The sequence below is a fragment of the Gigantopelta aegis genome, chromosome 5 (assembly GCF_016097555.1).
Source record: "Gigantopelta aegis isolate Gae_Host chromosome 5, Gae_host_genome, whole genome shotgun sequence".
NCBI lineage: Eukaryota > Metazoa > Mollusca > Gastropoda > Neomphalida > Peltospiridae > Gigantopelta > Gigantopelta aegis.
Window position 1 is genome coordinate 22,401,426 of NC_054703.1, and position 17,287 is coordinate 22,418,712.

General features: G+C 37.9%; 1 protein-coding gene across 1 annotated transcript in view; it reads left to right on the forward strand.

The window, feature by feature from the left end:
* The first annotated feature begins 8,312 nt into the window (after positions 1 to 8,312).
* LOC121373413 (perlucin-like) overlaps positions 8,313 to 17,287 on the forward strand; it is a 30,934-nt gene continuing 21,959 nt past the window's right edge. Inside the window, exon 1 of the mRNA XM_041500059.1 lies at positions 8,313 to 8,411. Coding sequence (XP_041355993.1) covers positions 8,348 to 8,411 — 64 coding nt within the window. The 5' untranslated portion in view covers positions 8,313 to 8,347. The remainder of the gene's footprint in view (positions 8,412 to 17,287) is intronic.

A 17,287-nucleotide genomic window follows, 5' to 3' on the forward strand; every position in this document is an offset into this window, starting at 1 on the left:
GTTTTCAAAATGTTCTAAAAAGTATTGTTTTGACCCTGTGAGATAAAGGTAGGAATTCATGCGTTCACAGTACGCCTGAAATAAAATAACACATTAACATTTTAAATAAAAGAACAATAACAAAATATTTTGGAGAATATCTGCTGTTTGAGGGGGAAAAAAGGCCATCCACCACCAGCTCCACCACCACCACCACCCAGTCCCACACCTCCCCAAAGTGTAATATATCAGTTACCTTGAGTGTAAAGATCTGAATCCATTTATCCATCGTCGGTGGGTCCATTGGTCTATTTCTCGTTTCCACTGAAACTGGGGGGGGGGGGGGGGCAAGGGGACATGTGTCCCCCCGCCCCACTTTTCAAATATTTTGCTTTATATTTGTTTTATCATAATGTAAAAGTGTGTAAATATAAAAAGTGTGTCCCCCACCTTTTGGCACTTTTCTACGCCACTGGTTTCGGTGTATATTATCATACGTACTATCCTGTTTGTGGGATAATGCATGTAAAAGATCCTTTCCTGTTTATTAAATCGAAAAAGATAGTCCACGGCATGGCGGTAGCGGGGTTTTTCTAAAATTATCACTGTGGCCCTTACACATAATGGGCCGAAATTAGGAAGCCCTATTTTTTCTTAAATGCAGGTGTTCAAGTATATACCGGCAACGGTGGCGTCGTGGTTAAGCCATCGGACATAAGACTGGCAGGTACAGGGTTTGCAGCCCGGTACCGGCTCCCATCCAGAGCTAGTTTTAACGATTCAGTGGGTAGGCGTACGACCACTGCACCCTCTTCTCTCTAACTAACAACTAACCAACTAATAACTAACCCACTGTCCTGGACAGACAGCCCAGGTAGCTGAGGTGTGTGCCCAGGACAGCGTACTTGAATCTTAATTGTATATAAGCACGAAAAATATGACTAGATCAAACTCTTCAAATAAATAAACTTTAACAAAAAGTTATATGTTTTCTCAGTTGAATGTGTTTTAAATAACTACAAAATCGTAATGAGGGCCGTATCTCTGCACAATGTTATTTGTTGGCGTGTAATTAGTACCCCACTGTTTAGGTCGCTCTGTTTGCAGGACTTTCGTGCAAATCAAAGCCATACAAGAGGCTATGAGTTTTACTGAGTAGGTGGCCATGCAAAGGTACATTCTCCAAATGGCTAGAAATTGTGAGCATGAAACCGTTTGATGCCATTTCAAAGATTTTTGTTTTGCTTTGTAAATTAGCATTCATAAGTCGATGGCCGTTCCAGCTGGAAGCGTGATTTGGTGTCAAACCCTGGGTTGTTGGGGGGAGAACATGAAAATAGTGGTACGGTTTTCTATTTTGTTTTTGCACACCAGAAACTCCATATGTATACACAAATATATTTTAGTTCTGAAAGCGGACCATTTGCTTCCGGGCCTACGTTTGTCCGAACACCCCGAATACTTTTAGCATACAAATGACACCAATACTTTGACGTTGTTTTTGATGAATATTTTAGTTTGTGTGTAAGCGTGGAAAATGCATTGTTACCGAATATATGCGCAACAGCTCACGAAGACACATTTTATTATTAATATATATATATATATATATATATATATATATATATATATATATATATATATATATATATATATATATATATATATATATATATATATCTTCAAAAAAAAAAGAAACGCAAAAGGGTACAAATGGGTTATAACTCCGATTTTATGTTTCCTACCGGTTCATGCTTTGTGAATATAAGGTCATTGCATGTCCCAAACACATTCCCACGGTTACATTCGATAAAACGCAGCTACTGTACAATAAAGTTCCAAAATGTGAATATTCGAAAAAACGCAGCCACGTGCAAACCATGTCACCACTGCACGTGCGTTGTCTGCACGTGCAACATGAACACCGACAGTATAAAAGTGCAGGGTGTTCGCTTGCCTGGCCTCTGTATCTGGCCGACAGTTGACAATCCAGGACATGCCACGTCTCAGTGAACCGCAGAGAAACAATGCCATCGGCCGACTAGACGCAGGCGAATCCAGAACGGCCGTTGCCAGGGCATTCCATGTGTCCCCAAGCACCATCTCCAGACTGTGGGACCGTTACCAGCAACATGGATCAACACGTGACCTCCCTAGATCCGGTCGACCACGGGTCACTACCCCCGGGCAGGACCGCTACATCCGGGTACGCCACCTTCGGGAACGATTGACTACTGCCACCTCCACAGCCGCAGCAATACCAGGTTTGCGCAGGATATCCGACCAGACCGTACGGAACCGCCTACGTGAGGTAGGAATTCGTGCCAGACGTCCAGTTCGAGGTGTCATCTTAACACCACAACACCGTCGACTCCGACTGCAGTGGTGCCAGATTCATCGACAATGGCCTCAACTGCGATGGAGACAGGTGTGGTTTAGTGACGAGTCCCGATTTCTGCTCCGACGTCATGATGGAAGATGTCGCGTGTATAGGCGTCGTGGTAAACGTTATGCGGCAAACGGCGTGCAGGAAGTGGACAGATTCGGCGGGGGTAGTGTCATGGTGTGGGCAGCCATCTCACACACTGGCAGAACTGACCTGGTCCACGTGCAGGGCAACCTGAATGCACAGGGCTACATTGACCAGATCCTCCGGCCACACATCGTTCCAGTTATGGCCAACGCCAACGCAGTGTTCCAACATGACAACGCCAGGCCTCACACAGCACGTCTCACAACGGCTTTCCTACAGAACAACAACATTAATGTCCTTCCTTGGCCATCGATATCACCGGATTTGAACCCAATTGAGCATCTATGATACGAGTTGGACCGACGCCTCCGACAGCGACAACCACAGCCACAGACCCTGCCCGAGCTGGCAGCAGCCTTGCAGGCCGAGTGGGCCACCATCCCCCGGGACGTCATCCGTACTCTGGTTGCTTCAATGGGCAGGTGGTGCCAGGCAGTTGTCAACACACGCGGAGGCCACACCCGGTATTGACTCCAGATGACCTTGACCTTGGTGGTGTGTCCTATCACTTACTCACAATGGACTAGAGTGAATTTTGAACAATCCTGCAACATTTGGTAATTATCGGACTCACCATTCAATAATTAAATCAATTCTCCAAATGTTACGACAATGTGGTTTTGCGTTTCTTCTTTTGAAGAGTATATATATATTCTAAGGCATATTGCCAAAGCATGAATTCCTACCTTGTGTGTGTGTGTGTGTGTGTGTGTGTGTGTGTGTGTGTGTGTGTTTTTTAGATTTTGACCACACCCTCCAAAAAGGTGTATTAGCATGCATGATATGAAAACAGATGAAACAATAGTCATGTTTTAATTATGGATAGCATTTACGTTTTAGTTACGTCCTATGAGAAAATACCCTTGAATGAGTAGAGCCAGCTTATCTCATTCCTATCTCAAGACATTTGCGGACATCGAGGGCTGGGTTCATGCCAAGAGACGGGGCAGCTTTTCTATTACCGTGACTTAAATGTGTGGGGGAGATGAAGGGGGAGATGAAGGGGATAATTCAGAACAGATAATTCAAAGGGTTTTTTTTTTTTTTTTTTTTTTTAAATGGAGTTTAAGCAGGTTAATATTAACTAGCTTAATCTTAGTAAACATGTTTGTAATTTATATAATACTTTTAACCCTAGAGGAAAGGACCCGGAAGGGGACGCATCGCGACCAATCGAGAGTGTGTTCCAACATCCTGGTAAGTACCCAAAGTTGCTGGGCCGGATTTCAATGAGTGGGGCGTGCCGGAGGGTGTGGGGGGAGGGCTTCTATCCAGGCAACCTATCGGTCGGAACCGCCTACGCCCTACGGCACCCAAACATGCACCCTAACACGGCGTTCCTCCCCCACCCCGCCCAACCCCAAGTTATCCATGCAGCTGTCTTGGGCACCCACATTCTTATGATGAGATGAAGGGAAGCAAAGGAGGGAATGATGAGGAAGTGGGGAGATGATAGAGATGTTGAAGAACAACCCGCCATCAGCAGTCCGAGCCGTGGAGAGTGAAACGCATGGTTGGAGGTTGTAGTTGTAGTTTATTTTGTGTTTGTTTTTGTTTAACGACACCACTAGAGCACATTGGTTAATTATTCATCGGCAATTGGATGTCAAACATTTGGTAATTCTGACTTGTAGTCATCAGAAGAAGACCGCTACATATTTCCTAATGCAGCAAGGGATCTCTTATATGCACCATTCCACGGGCAGGATAGCACATACCACGGCATTTGATGTACCAGTCGTAGTGCACTGGCTGGAACGAGAAATAGCCCAATAGGCCCACTGACGGGGGTCGATCCCAAACCGACCGTGCATCAATCGAGCGCTTTACCACTGAGTAGTTGAAGACGTAGCCCAATTGTAAAGCGTTTGCTTGATGTGCGGTCGGTGGGCTCATTGGGCTATTTCTCGCTCCAGCTAGTGCACCACGACTGGTACATCAAAGCCGTGGTATGTGCTATCCTGTCTATGGGATGGTGCATATAAAAGATCTCTTGCTGCTAATCGAAAATAGTAGCCCATGAAGTGGCGACATCTGGTTTCCTCTCTCAATGGCTGTGTAGTCCTTAACCATATGTCCGACGCCATATACCCGTAAATAAAATGTGTTGAGTGTGCCGTTAAATAAAACATTTCCTTCCTTTAGTCCAGTCGTCTGATGTGTGGCGGTTCAGCATCGATCCCCGTCGGTGGGCCTGGACCCACTGGGCTATTTCTCGTTGCAACCAGTGCTCCACAACTAGTGTAACAAAGGTCGTGGTGCCTGTATGTACTATCCTGTATATGATATGCTGCATATAAAAGACCACGTGCTGCTAATCGGAACGAGTAGCCTATATTTGCCTACAGTGTGGAAAACGGTAAACCGACATCACCAACAGGTAGGAATACCAGTCCATCAAGCATCTGACAGAAACGGTAACACTCCTCTTTCTGATAACGTCAAATGATTTGTTGTAAAGCGATTGGTTAGAATATTAATTTTGAACTAATTAACATAAGGGATAACGTCAAATTAAGTTGAATTAGTGAAAAGTGAATGTGAAGACTGACTTTAAAGGGATAAAGTGGTTTCAGTGTTACTGTGCGTGTGGATTTCAGAGGACGATTGTGATAGTGTGATATTATTCTCGGAAAAGACAGCTAGCGTAATAATTGTGCCCGTAGATTTATGTGTTTTCGCGGCTTACTCCCATTTGGTCGAATTCCCAATAGATCGAACTGCTAAAACAATAATAGATATGGCTCAATGGTCTTACTGACATGCATGTTGTTACCTCAGTCATTATAATGAACTGTTCCAGATTATATTTTGAAGCAGCAGTTTCTTTCGGAATGTTACACTCACAATGTCACAATCACTGCAGCTTCATGAGGTGACCAATGGCGTCCAGGTTCTGCATGGGTGTCTTGGTTCTGTCAGTGAGTTGCTGCTTGAGGCGACGGACTCTGTTGTCGAGATCTCGTAGACTCTCTTCATCGGTGGGGGTGCAGCTCCAGCATTCAACTGCACCAACTTTGCTCTTTCACATTTCTCTATCCCTTTTGACCATATTCATTACATACACAGGTAATCTGGTTGTTGGTATATAACAGACGAGTACTTACGTTTTGATCAACTGGCATTTCGACCAATTGGGAATTCGACCAAATGGGACGACACCGTTTTTACGCATGTAAGTTGTCGATTTGGTGGTTTTGTCAAATGTGACAGAGCTGCGCTCATGTCTCTCTTTTTATTTGTTGAACATTCTCTGTTATAACTTTTACTAGATGTTTTGTTTTTGTGTCTCAGTTCAAAACCGGAGTCGTTTAAAGCCTGAATTGCGGTGGCTCGCAGACTTTGTGCGGTGTAGGTCATGTTACAACAAGAGGTGATAAAATTAATGTAAAAAAAAGAGTAAAGTTTGTTTTATTTATTTGGTATATGCACCATTCCACGGGCAGGATAGCACATACCACGGCATTTGATGTACCGGTCCTAGTGCACGAGTGCTGGAACGAGAAATAACCCAATAAAGCCTGAATTGCGGTGGCTAGCAGACTTTGTGCGGTGTAGGTCATGTTACAACAAGAGGTGATAAACGTAATGTAAAGTCTCCATCAAAACTTTCGTGTCTGTCATCCGACATTGTGATTTCGTCTGTCCGTTTTTCGCTGTCACTCACAGTGCAGACGATATTGGGATAAAAATAGAAACGATGGAATCCTCGGGAATTCTGTTGTTGATGTAACTGATAAAAAGTAGTTCCGGTAATAGCATTCTGTTTTTATTTGTTATCCGAAAAAGTGCAATTTTCACGTTCATGGAAGAATGAATGTTTTTTTTTAGATCACGTGATCGCATTTTAACCAATCCAGACGCCTAATACAAAACAGTAATTATAAAATGTAATTATAAATGTATGAGCGCTTATCGTATTGCGAGGTATATTTAGTTGAACAACGATCCCAAGCTGTTACGCGTATATCAGCCAGCATTTCACCTCTTTGGTACTCAAACAAATCTAAAAGCATCACAGTTCTGTAACGGATTCAGTTAATAAGTGTTGATATCCGGGATGTGCAACGCTACAACAGATACGGATTTCCAATACACGTCATGTGTAAATTGTTTTTATTTATGACTCTTATTTCACACTATCATTGTTGTTGCACATCTGTCGTTTGCATCCTGTTAGACACGGGGCGAGGGATAGTACACTGGTAACGTGTTCGACAGGTCCGCGATCCATCTAGAATTGATTCCCGTCTGTAGTGCTCCAAATATCTCATCACTATTGATTTTACATAGCCGAAAATAGACATGTAGCAATTGAATTTGACCTTTTTTTTAAACTTCCTACCTTAAAAAACCCCTAAAAATAACAACAAGGAAAAAAAAACCCAAACACACCTCCTCAAAAAACCCCAAAAAACAAAAAACCAAACAAAAAACAAACATGTTCGCCAACTGGAGTTTAAAGGTGTCCAAAAAAGGGAAGAACCTTTCATTAAATCTCAGTATACAGGCAACAGACTACAAACCACAACAACATACTACAAACCACAACAACATACTACCTACAACATACCATAAACCACAACAACATACTGCATACAGTTATTCAACATACTACTGTATTCAGTTCTAGTTGGAGAAATCAATCCTGGTTTTACAGCATCAATATAGGAGCTCGTCTCCCTTGCAACCATTCATAACCTAACCATTAAGGTATTTCATTTTGCAATCAAATAAAAGAAAGAAAGGAGGTACTGTTTCCAATCGAACTGACTGGCTTAAATAGTGCTGTGATCTCTCTACAACTGGTGTCACAAATGCCGTGGTATGTGCCATCGTATCTGTGAAATGGTGCAGGTAAAAAATCCCTTGCTGGCAATGCAAAAGAGTAACTTTTATGCACAATAGAAGCGATATCGAGAAACACGCGGCCAATATATTTAAAGGTATACAATCCATGATTTCTTAGCACTCTGCATTATTTGTAACTATAGATCAGTGGTGTGCATCTCTTTAATTGATAATGTTAGAAATCGTATACAATCTTATTTTAAAGAAGGACTCTCCTTCTCAGTGTGAACAATGTCAGTGTACACGGTGCGCCACATTTTGGTGGAGTGTAATCATCTGAAGTTAACGAAAAACGATATATTTGGCAAACGAAATGTGTTAGAATCCTTTAAATTCCACCCATAATTAATGTTAAAGTTTTTGAAACACATTGATTTCTACACAACGCTTTAAAATGTACTTACCTTGATATTTGTATTCTATTACACATTTCCCCACAACTCTTTACACTGTGAGTTTACATAATTATATACATTTTATTCTTAATGTAAATAATATTTCCATATATTTACTTTTTCTGACAACCAAATAGCAGACGTGTAATTTTGTGCTGGGGTGCCGTCAAACATTCGTTCATATAAAGTCATACACATTATGAAACCAAATTAACTCTCAAAACATTAGTTTTTCTGTCTATGTTTTCAGTAAATAAAAAAAGGTTTCAGCGTGATGTCGTTTAAAAAAACAAAACAAAAACAAAACAAACAAAACAACAAGAACCAAAAACAATTTAATAATAAAAACTTTCTTGTTCAGAGATACACTTTCGGTGTTCATCGGTGTCATAAATATTCCCCCTGAAAATTATTGATATATTGCATGTTTTGCATAACGAACTAGTAATGCATTTCACACTATTAAAAGTACGTTGTGGTTGTTGTTAAAACAGATGGCGTTGACACCAATATTCCACTATAAAAGTTATCACTTCTCATTCAACGAACACTATAAAACACGTTGCTAACTTAACGCTCTTTGATCAACATGAAGGCAACCACAATGCTCGTTAGTTTTCTTATTGTACTGACTGCACTTTCGCAATCTGCAGGTAACATTACTTTCTTTGTTTGTTTATTTATTTATTTCTTCCTCCATTCCTTCTTTTCTCTCTTTCTGGTTTTGTTTTCGTTTTGTTTTTTGTTTTTTTGTTGTTGTCATTAACGGTTGTTTGGTTGGGGTTTTTCTGTGAGTGTGGGTTTTTTTTTCTTGAGTATAATTTTATTAAACATTTACAATACACCATCGACATTTAAGCTGCAATATCAGGTATAATTTGGATCATTAACCATTAAGAATTTGCCACCAACCTTTAAGCTGAGGTCGCCTTCTTGGGATTTTGTCATCTACGTCATACATGACAGCCTACATCTATCGTCAGATGCATCACGAAAATTAAGAAATAGAAAAAAGGCTTATTTCCCAGTTGTATTCGAGTTTTTACTTTTTAAATATTTACCATCAATATTAAAGCTACAGTCTCGGATGTATGTTCATTATTTAATCATTTAGAATACACCATCAAACCTAAAGTTGGAGTCTTTGGTATATTTGAATTACTTAACCATTTAGAATGCACCATCAACATTAAAGCTGGAGTCTTTGGTATATGTTTGTTTTATTAATTAACCATTTATAATATACCATCATCATTAAAGCTGGAGTGTTTGCTATATGTTTTAACCATATAGAATAACCATCAACATTGAGGCTGAAGTATTTGGTTCTTTTTTAAATTGTTATTATTTAACTATTTAGAAATATATATGGGTCATTCTCTGAAAAAGTGACATTTTGCTTCAAGGAAAAACACAAAATCGGAATTGAATTTGGAAACATTTTTATTTATCAAATCAAATAAGCAATTAATACTGAATATAAATCTGAACTTTGAGAGCTTAATGACCTTTATTAACATTTGTGCCCTAAATTAAACAAGTGCACATGCGCACCAAGTGTCTGTGCTGTTACCTTCACATAACTAGATTTTTCTTCATTTAAAGTTATTCAAAGTTGTTAATTTATTGTTTTAATACTGCATAAAGACACTTGGCAAGTATTAAGAAATGTTTGATATAATTATGTTTTCATCACTGTAATTTTAGTCTATAAAATGGTGTAAATAATACCATAATGACTTAAATTGATATTGATAAATACCTATATTACTTAAACTAGTTATTTACTATTAATTTTCTATAAGTATATGATAAATATCAAACTTATCTTCGCAAACTATGCAATATTTTTTGTACTTGCTTATACTAGTCATCAATTTTGCAATATTATATCTCTGGTAACAGGACAGACAAACAGATAACAGCAAAGACAAAATATATCGTTTTGTAACGAGATTCAGTAAAAGAGCAATACAAGAATTATTTGTAAGTTTTTCATCACATTTTTTTTCAAGGTTAATATGAAAGATGCATGTTCATATTTGGTATAATATGCATGCCATTTTATGCAACACCACCTGCAATTGTGAATATATTATAATGACAGTATTTGATTTTTCAATATGGCCACCCCGACATACCCAAATATACAGTACCAAAGTAATAATACCAAACTGATTTACTAGCAGTATGTTTACGTGTTAGCTGTTCTTTGCTAATTGTGATAAATATAATACTTTGACCTCTGGGCTGACCATGCAGTTGAGTGTTGATAACAGCACAGACATCATAATTATCAATGTGCAATATTGAAATCATCTGATGAATATTACTCACACATAAATGATTATATAACAGAAACCAAATAATATGCCCTTTGACTTCCATTAAACCTTTTTCAATTGCTTAACAAATTGAAACAACTACATGTGTATAACAGTAAGTAGCAGTAAGTAACAGCAGAATTAACAGCGCAATTAACAGCACAGACTTTCAAATCCTTTTATAGACAAAATATAACGATCAATGTTTCAAAAAAGGTAGGTACACATACACCTTTAAAACATTATTGTTTTTTGAGTCTTAACCAAAACGTCTTCCCACAAGGAAGGTTGTACATGAGAGTGTAAGGACAATGGAATTCTGTGTGGCTCTGGCACAATGCTAACTGTATCACCAAAATCGTACCAACACTTGTCTGTTAGTGTTTTTGGCCACCTACTCTGTTTACCTACTCTGTGAATACATTCAACGAAGACTTCATCTAATGCTATGTCTTCCACATACCCAGGGTAAGGTATGTTGTCATATAAGACAACAACAAATTTCCCCAAGCATTCGTTTGTATAAAGTGGCATGCGTATCTTATCAGCCACCTCCTGTTCCACTTTTCCACTGTTTAAACTGTCAACCTTTTCTTCATCGGAATTAGGTCCACCCTCTCACTATCAATGCTTCTTGATCGACATTCCCACTGTTTTAACTATCCATATGTTCTTCATACAAATCTTGTTCCACCCTCTCTATCAATACTTTCTTCATCTGCTTCTTGATCGACATTCACACTGTTTCAACTATCCATATGTTCTTCATACAAATATTGTTCCACCTTCTCACTATCAATACTTTCTTTATCTGCTTCTTGATCGACATTCCCACTGTTTCAACTATCCATATGTTCTTCATGCAAATCTTGTTCCACCCTCTCACTGTCAATACTTTCTTCATCTGCTTCTTGATCGACATTCCCACTGTTTCAACTATTCATATGTTCTTCATACAAATCTTGTTCCAGCCTCTCACTATCAATCGTGTCTTCATCCACCTCTTGTTCCAGCCTCTCACTATCCATCTTTTCTCTATCCGCTTCCTTTTCCACCTTCTAACTATTCATGTTTTCTCCATCCGCTTCCTTTTCCACCGTCTAACTATCCATGTTTTCTCCATCCGCTTCCTTTTCCACCGTCTAACTATCCATCTTTTCTCCATCTGCTTCCTTTTCCACCTTCTAGCTATCCATCTTTTCTCCATCCGCTTCCTTTTCCACCATCTAACTATCCATCTTTTCTCCATCCGCTTCCTTTTCCACCTTCTAACTATCCAATCTTCATACAAATATTGTTCCACCCTCTCACTATCCATCTAGTCTTCATCCACCTCTTGTTCAACCCTCTACTCTCCATCTTTTCTCCATCCACTTCCATTTCCACCTTCTGACTATCCACTTTTTTTCCCGTACAAATCCTGTTCCACCCCTCACTATCCATATTTTCTCCATCAGCTTCTTGTTCTATCTTCTCACTATCCATCTTTTTTTCAACCGTATCTTGATCCCTCTCACTAGTTTGACTACACACTCTTTTATCATCCAGCTCCTGTTCTGTTTTTCCATTAGTGTTGTTCTTATTCTCTTGCAAATATGTGTCACCTACACTCTCATTACAACTTTCTTTCCGTCTGAAGTCGTTTAGCAACACGATACTGCCTTTCACTCATATCTGCTTTCTGAACTTGTTTACCATTCGTTATGTCCTGTTTGTGCTTTTCCTGTTCTTTTGCAAGATATGCAGCACGTTTCAAGGGATCTTCATCTTGTCTAGCCCTGTACCTTCTTTGTTTCTCAGCCGCACGTAGGCCCATTCTGAAGTCTGAAAGCCGTAAAAGGCATCGGCAAACCTGGAAGCAATTATATTCCTAAAATCTATTTCATGTGTCAATATTTGTCTATGCTGTTACCAAAGCTATCTCAAAGTTATTTTGCTTTAATATTGAACTTTTTCAACATATAAAATAGTTTAAAACATGTACCTTTGATGCTATTTTCTTTTTGTTTTGTTTTGAAAATAGTATTGTTTTTTAATTTACGAGTATATTACATATTGTGTTGGAATTATCTATACTGTTACCTATTTAACTGTTAAATTTTTTGAAAGAAACTCAAAAGAACGGAAATTTAACCATTTATTTCTATCAAAATTACTAATGAGTAACTTGTAATTATATTTAAAGATCAGACTTTTATTAGAATCTTAATGATGGTCATTTATGTCCACTAAACATCAAATGTTCCCTACAATGTCTGTGTTGTTACCGTTTTATGTCTATGCTGTTACCAAAATAAACAATCAAGCCAGAAAAGATTAATGTACCCAAGTGAGGTGTCAATTATATACACATGTGCAACTGTCTCAAGACGAAAATGTATTGTATTCAATTGTTGTCTATTATACACACTGTTGTGATTGAAAACTCTTTCAGTTGTCATCAAAGGTCTATGCTGTTGACAAAATATGTCTGTGCTGTTACTTCATGCCTGCAAAATTATGAAATCTCCTCCAATTCATCATCCGTATTTAAATAGGAACACTTGGCGAATAGCGCTAGTGTGCACCATGTTTTTGAGCACCTACTATGTATATATATTTACCAACTACATTGTGATAAAGTAGCTATTTGTCTGACTAATTGTCTGTGCTGTTATTAAATGTGTCTGTCCTGTTACTGTATACGTCTGTGCTGTAACGTTTTTTTTCGGTAACAGCACAGACAGTAACAGGATAGACAAATAACTACATAACTAGAATTATATGCAACGACTTCTCCTTTTCACATATTGACATAAGCAAATTGAATTTCAATCTCACATTCCAAGATGACCATGGAATGACAAAATATAGAAACGACTCGTTGGGTCCAAATAGTCCACTAACAGGAGAGACATCTGAAAAAAGTACACATCAACCAGAGAAACTTACCACTTGTTTTAGAAGACTTCAACACTCTAATCAATTTTTAGCACATGGTTGCATGATGGCACTGGACAGGAAATGACCTTGGAACCCTTAAGAACTTGATCACACCACAAGGAGACAACATTATTTGCAAATGTCTTATCTGGTAACAGGACAGACAAAAACCCGAGGGACAAGGTTATTATTGGGCAATAAAAAAAATACAATGACTAAATACTCTGTTTGGTTATTACATCACCTTCCCTAATCATAATGCTCGGTGTATAATATAAAAAAAAGTATGCTAGAGTTGAATATAATACAGTTTTTACATTAGAAACAGTTGGACTATGTCCTTGAGGACAAGAAAAAATGGCTATTTTTCATCTTAAAATTACATTTTTAGTGAATAACATGATAGAACAAGGGTAATTCTAGCAACATATCTTATGTAACTAATGCATATGTTCACTATAACAAAAACCCTGAATTAAAGTAGGCAATACTTTTCTGGAAAACGCATCAGGACAAGAAATATTACTTTTTCAGAGAATTACCCATATATATATATATATATATATATATATATATATATATATATATATATATATATATATATATATATATATATATATATATATATATACATATACATATACATATACATATACATATACATATACATATATATATATATATATATATATATATATATATATATATATATATTGACTTAGAATGTCGACTTATGTTATTAGTAGTTATGTAAATTGGGAAATTTAATTTAAAAATTTCACAATTCTCAGATGCCAAAGCATGTCAACATGGTTTTGTCACTTACAAAAACAGCTGTCACTGGTCTTCACACAAATCGCATCATGAATAGAAGCACAAGAAAGAAATGTAGTACTTTTTCGTTTTACTTATTTTCTTGCCTATATCATAATATGACTGAAGTGTTTTATCGTGCTATCAATTAGCAGCATGGGATATTGTGTGTACATAACAAAAGGATACCATGTTGATGCTGTTGTTGTTTCTAATGCGTCAGGCTTGAAGCGTGATTTGCAAAGAACCTAATTTTAATATTTCTTATTCTCATATTCTAATATTGTGTATTCTGGAAGATTTCTCTGAACTCATTGAACTGGGAGCTGATAAGTATTCAAACCAAGTGGTGCCAAAAAGTAAGGAGTAATGTATAGTTCAAATGACATGGCTTCCATATTCGATTTATTTATATTTTAAATATTTGAAACTATTTTTTTTCTTCTGAAAATTGGTATTCAAGTTTTGGATTTTGCTCATTATGCATAAACGAGTTTTATCTAGAAATCCAATGAGCCAGTCTTTGCAAAATTTGAACGAAATCTTAACACGTGGCAGACCATTCTATTTCTCTTAAAGACAGATACATATATGGTCAAAGTATATATACTTTATATATTTATGGTACCGGACCAAACATTATTTATTTGTTACTGGTTATATATATATATTTGTTTTTATTTCCTTCAGGGATATTGCGAACGCATGAATTCCTACCTTGTTATTATTACGACAGCCCGAGAAAATAGCTTCATCCGGGGATATTTGTTAAGAAATGCAAAGGGTAAAAATTATATATATATATACATTTAATCACAAAGTGAATACTGAATAACGCTGGGCTTATATTTTGAGTTTGATTTCTGACACCTGATAGCCGATTTTTCTCTCTCAGGTAACAATCTCTTGTCTCTCTTGTACTCTCTCTCTCTCTCTCTCTCTCTCTCTCTCTCTCTCTCTCTCTCTCCCTCTCCCTCTCTCTCTCTCTCATGTGAATTTGTTTGTTGTATTTTTACTATGATATTAAAGCTCATTAATTAGTCGTCGGCTAATGGATGTCAGAAATTTAGTGATTCAAACCGACTGTCATCAGTTAAAGTTGTTTTGTTTAACGACACCACTAGAGCGCATTGATTAATTAATCACATGACTGGCTATTGAATGTTAAACATTTGATAATTCTGGCACATAATCTTACGTCAAAGTTAGTTTTCTTTAAAGAAATAACTAAAGCACATTCCGAATCCACAAATCTATCGAGTTGACTGGCTCTAAGGCACCGGCCAAATATTAAGTCGTGGCAGAAACCATCGGTCTACAGGCTTGATATTCTAAACTGGGTTCGGATCCCAAGTCGAGGCATAGAATTTTTTATTAGTCAGATACCGACTCCAATAATGAGAGAGTGCTCCGCAAGGCTTAATGGGTAGCTGTTAATCACTCGTCGGCTGACCAATGTGATCCATAAGTGGTTCAACAAACTGTCATCAGTTGTGTTATCCTGCCTGTGGAACGCACAAAAAAAGTATCCCTTGCTGCTAATCGGAAAGAGTAGCCCATGTAGTGGCGACAGCGGGTTTTCTCTCAAAATATGTGTGTTCCTTAACCATATGTCTGACACCATATAACCGTAAATAAAATGTGTTGAGTGTCTCGTTAAATAAACATTTCTGTCTTTCATTCTCTAAGGCCGTCGTAGACAGATGAGTTTCAAGAAAGCAGCAAACGTGCCAGCTACATGAATGAATTCGAAGTAAAATCTGTGTCAGTCACTTACCGAATGAAATATAGGTCTACAAAATATATTCAAATGGAATAGCCACCAAGGACATTGTGAACTGTGTCCTCTTGGCGACTGGGTGCCAGAAAGCATCTCATACATACGATGGTTTTCCGTCTTCAACTCAGTACAGCTAATACAGTAGGACGTACTGATCTCAAAACTGCATACACAAGCAGCAGCGGATTTCTCTTTTTCTTGGCCAAAAGTTGAATTAAAAACGTACATTAAGTCCGACACAAATCTGGCGTAGGATTTGGTCTTTCTGTGTTTTAATGCACCGAGGTGTCGATGACAAATAGCACCTTTGTGTGCCTTTATTTGTGCATGGTATATATTGTAAAAATGTAAGTACGATGCCACTGTCTCCAATCAATATGATAATTTGACCCCTAAAAAGGCTTGAGCAGAGAATGCTAAAATGGACTCTCCGCAGTTTTGTAGCCATTACAATACGGTTGTTTACTCAAACGTACTACTTCTGGGTGGTAAAAACCATTGCAATGTTTCATATCCGTAGGAGTTCTTTGAGCCACAAAACTTACTTTATTGTCCTACTATATATATTAACTGACACAAAATGCTTGTCTCAAACTCGCCCCCCCCCCCCCCCCCCCCCACCACGTCACATATGCTTGCGAATCTGTTAGCTTGACCGGTAAATCCCTTTGACCACAATTTTCGTTAGGTAATTCACACACATTTATTTATTTATTTATATAACGTGTATGACTCCACGTCACATGTTCAAAAATTGCGAATCGTGTTAGCTTGACCGGTAAATGCAGTTTATATATTTGGGATTTTTTTTTTTATGTTCGTGTTCGTATTTTTCAAGCACGCTGTCCTAGGCATACACCTCAGCTATCTGGGCTGTCTGTCCAGGACAGGGGAGTCGATAAAACTCGCTCTGGGTGGGAACCGGTACCTGGCTGCGAACCCTGTACCTACCAGCATTATGTCTGATGTATTAACCACGACACCACCAAGGCTAGTTGTTAAAACATGTTACAGTGGCTACGAACTTAGGGTAGTCTTTATGTCATTGCGCTTATAGTCAGTATCAAATACATTTAATTTGGAATTCTGTTGTTGTTCTTACATCTAATGTTTTAGAGGTGACCCAGTGTTTCAGAAGTAATTAAATTTTCATAATTTATTTGTTAGGTAATGATTACTGGATCGGGTTAAGCGATTTACGGATTGAAGGCCATTTTGAGTGGACATCAAAGAAAGCACCTGTCAAGTACACCAGCTGGGATAACAATGAACCAAATAATGCATTTGGAGGAGAACATTGTGCATCAATGCCGCGTTCATTTAGTTTTTATTGGAACGACATCCCTTGTAATACTCAACTGGGATTTATCTGTGAACAGAATTAATTTAGAGGAAATATTATAATAAGTTTAAATAAAGAAGGGTTTTCCAGTAATAAGGTTTAAGATACAATCTTGTTAAGTCATTTATATAAAATGGAATTCGTCTTTGATTACTTTAACGCAAGAAGACATATTATTATATAACATTTAGTGAACTATCTTAAAATACCAGTAAAATAAAAGAGTTATCAGTCACTCAGTGATGATAACACATTTTAGAGTGAAAATTTCACTATTTCACTCTAAAATGTGTTATCGTCACTGTAGAAAGTGTTATCTGCACTGTAAGAAAGCCGGAACTATTTTGC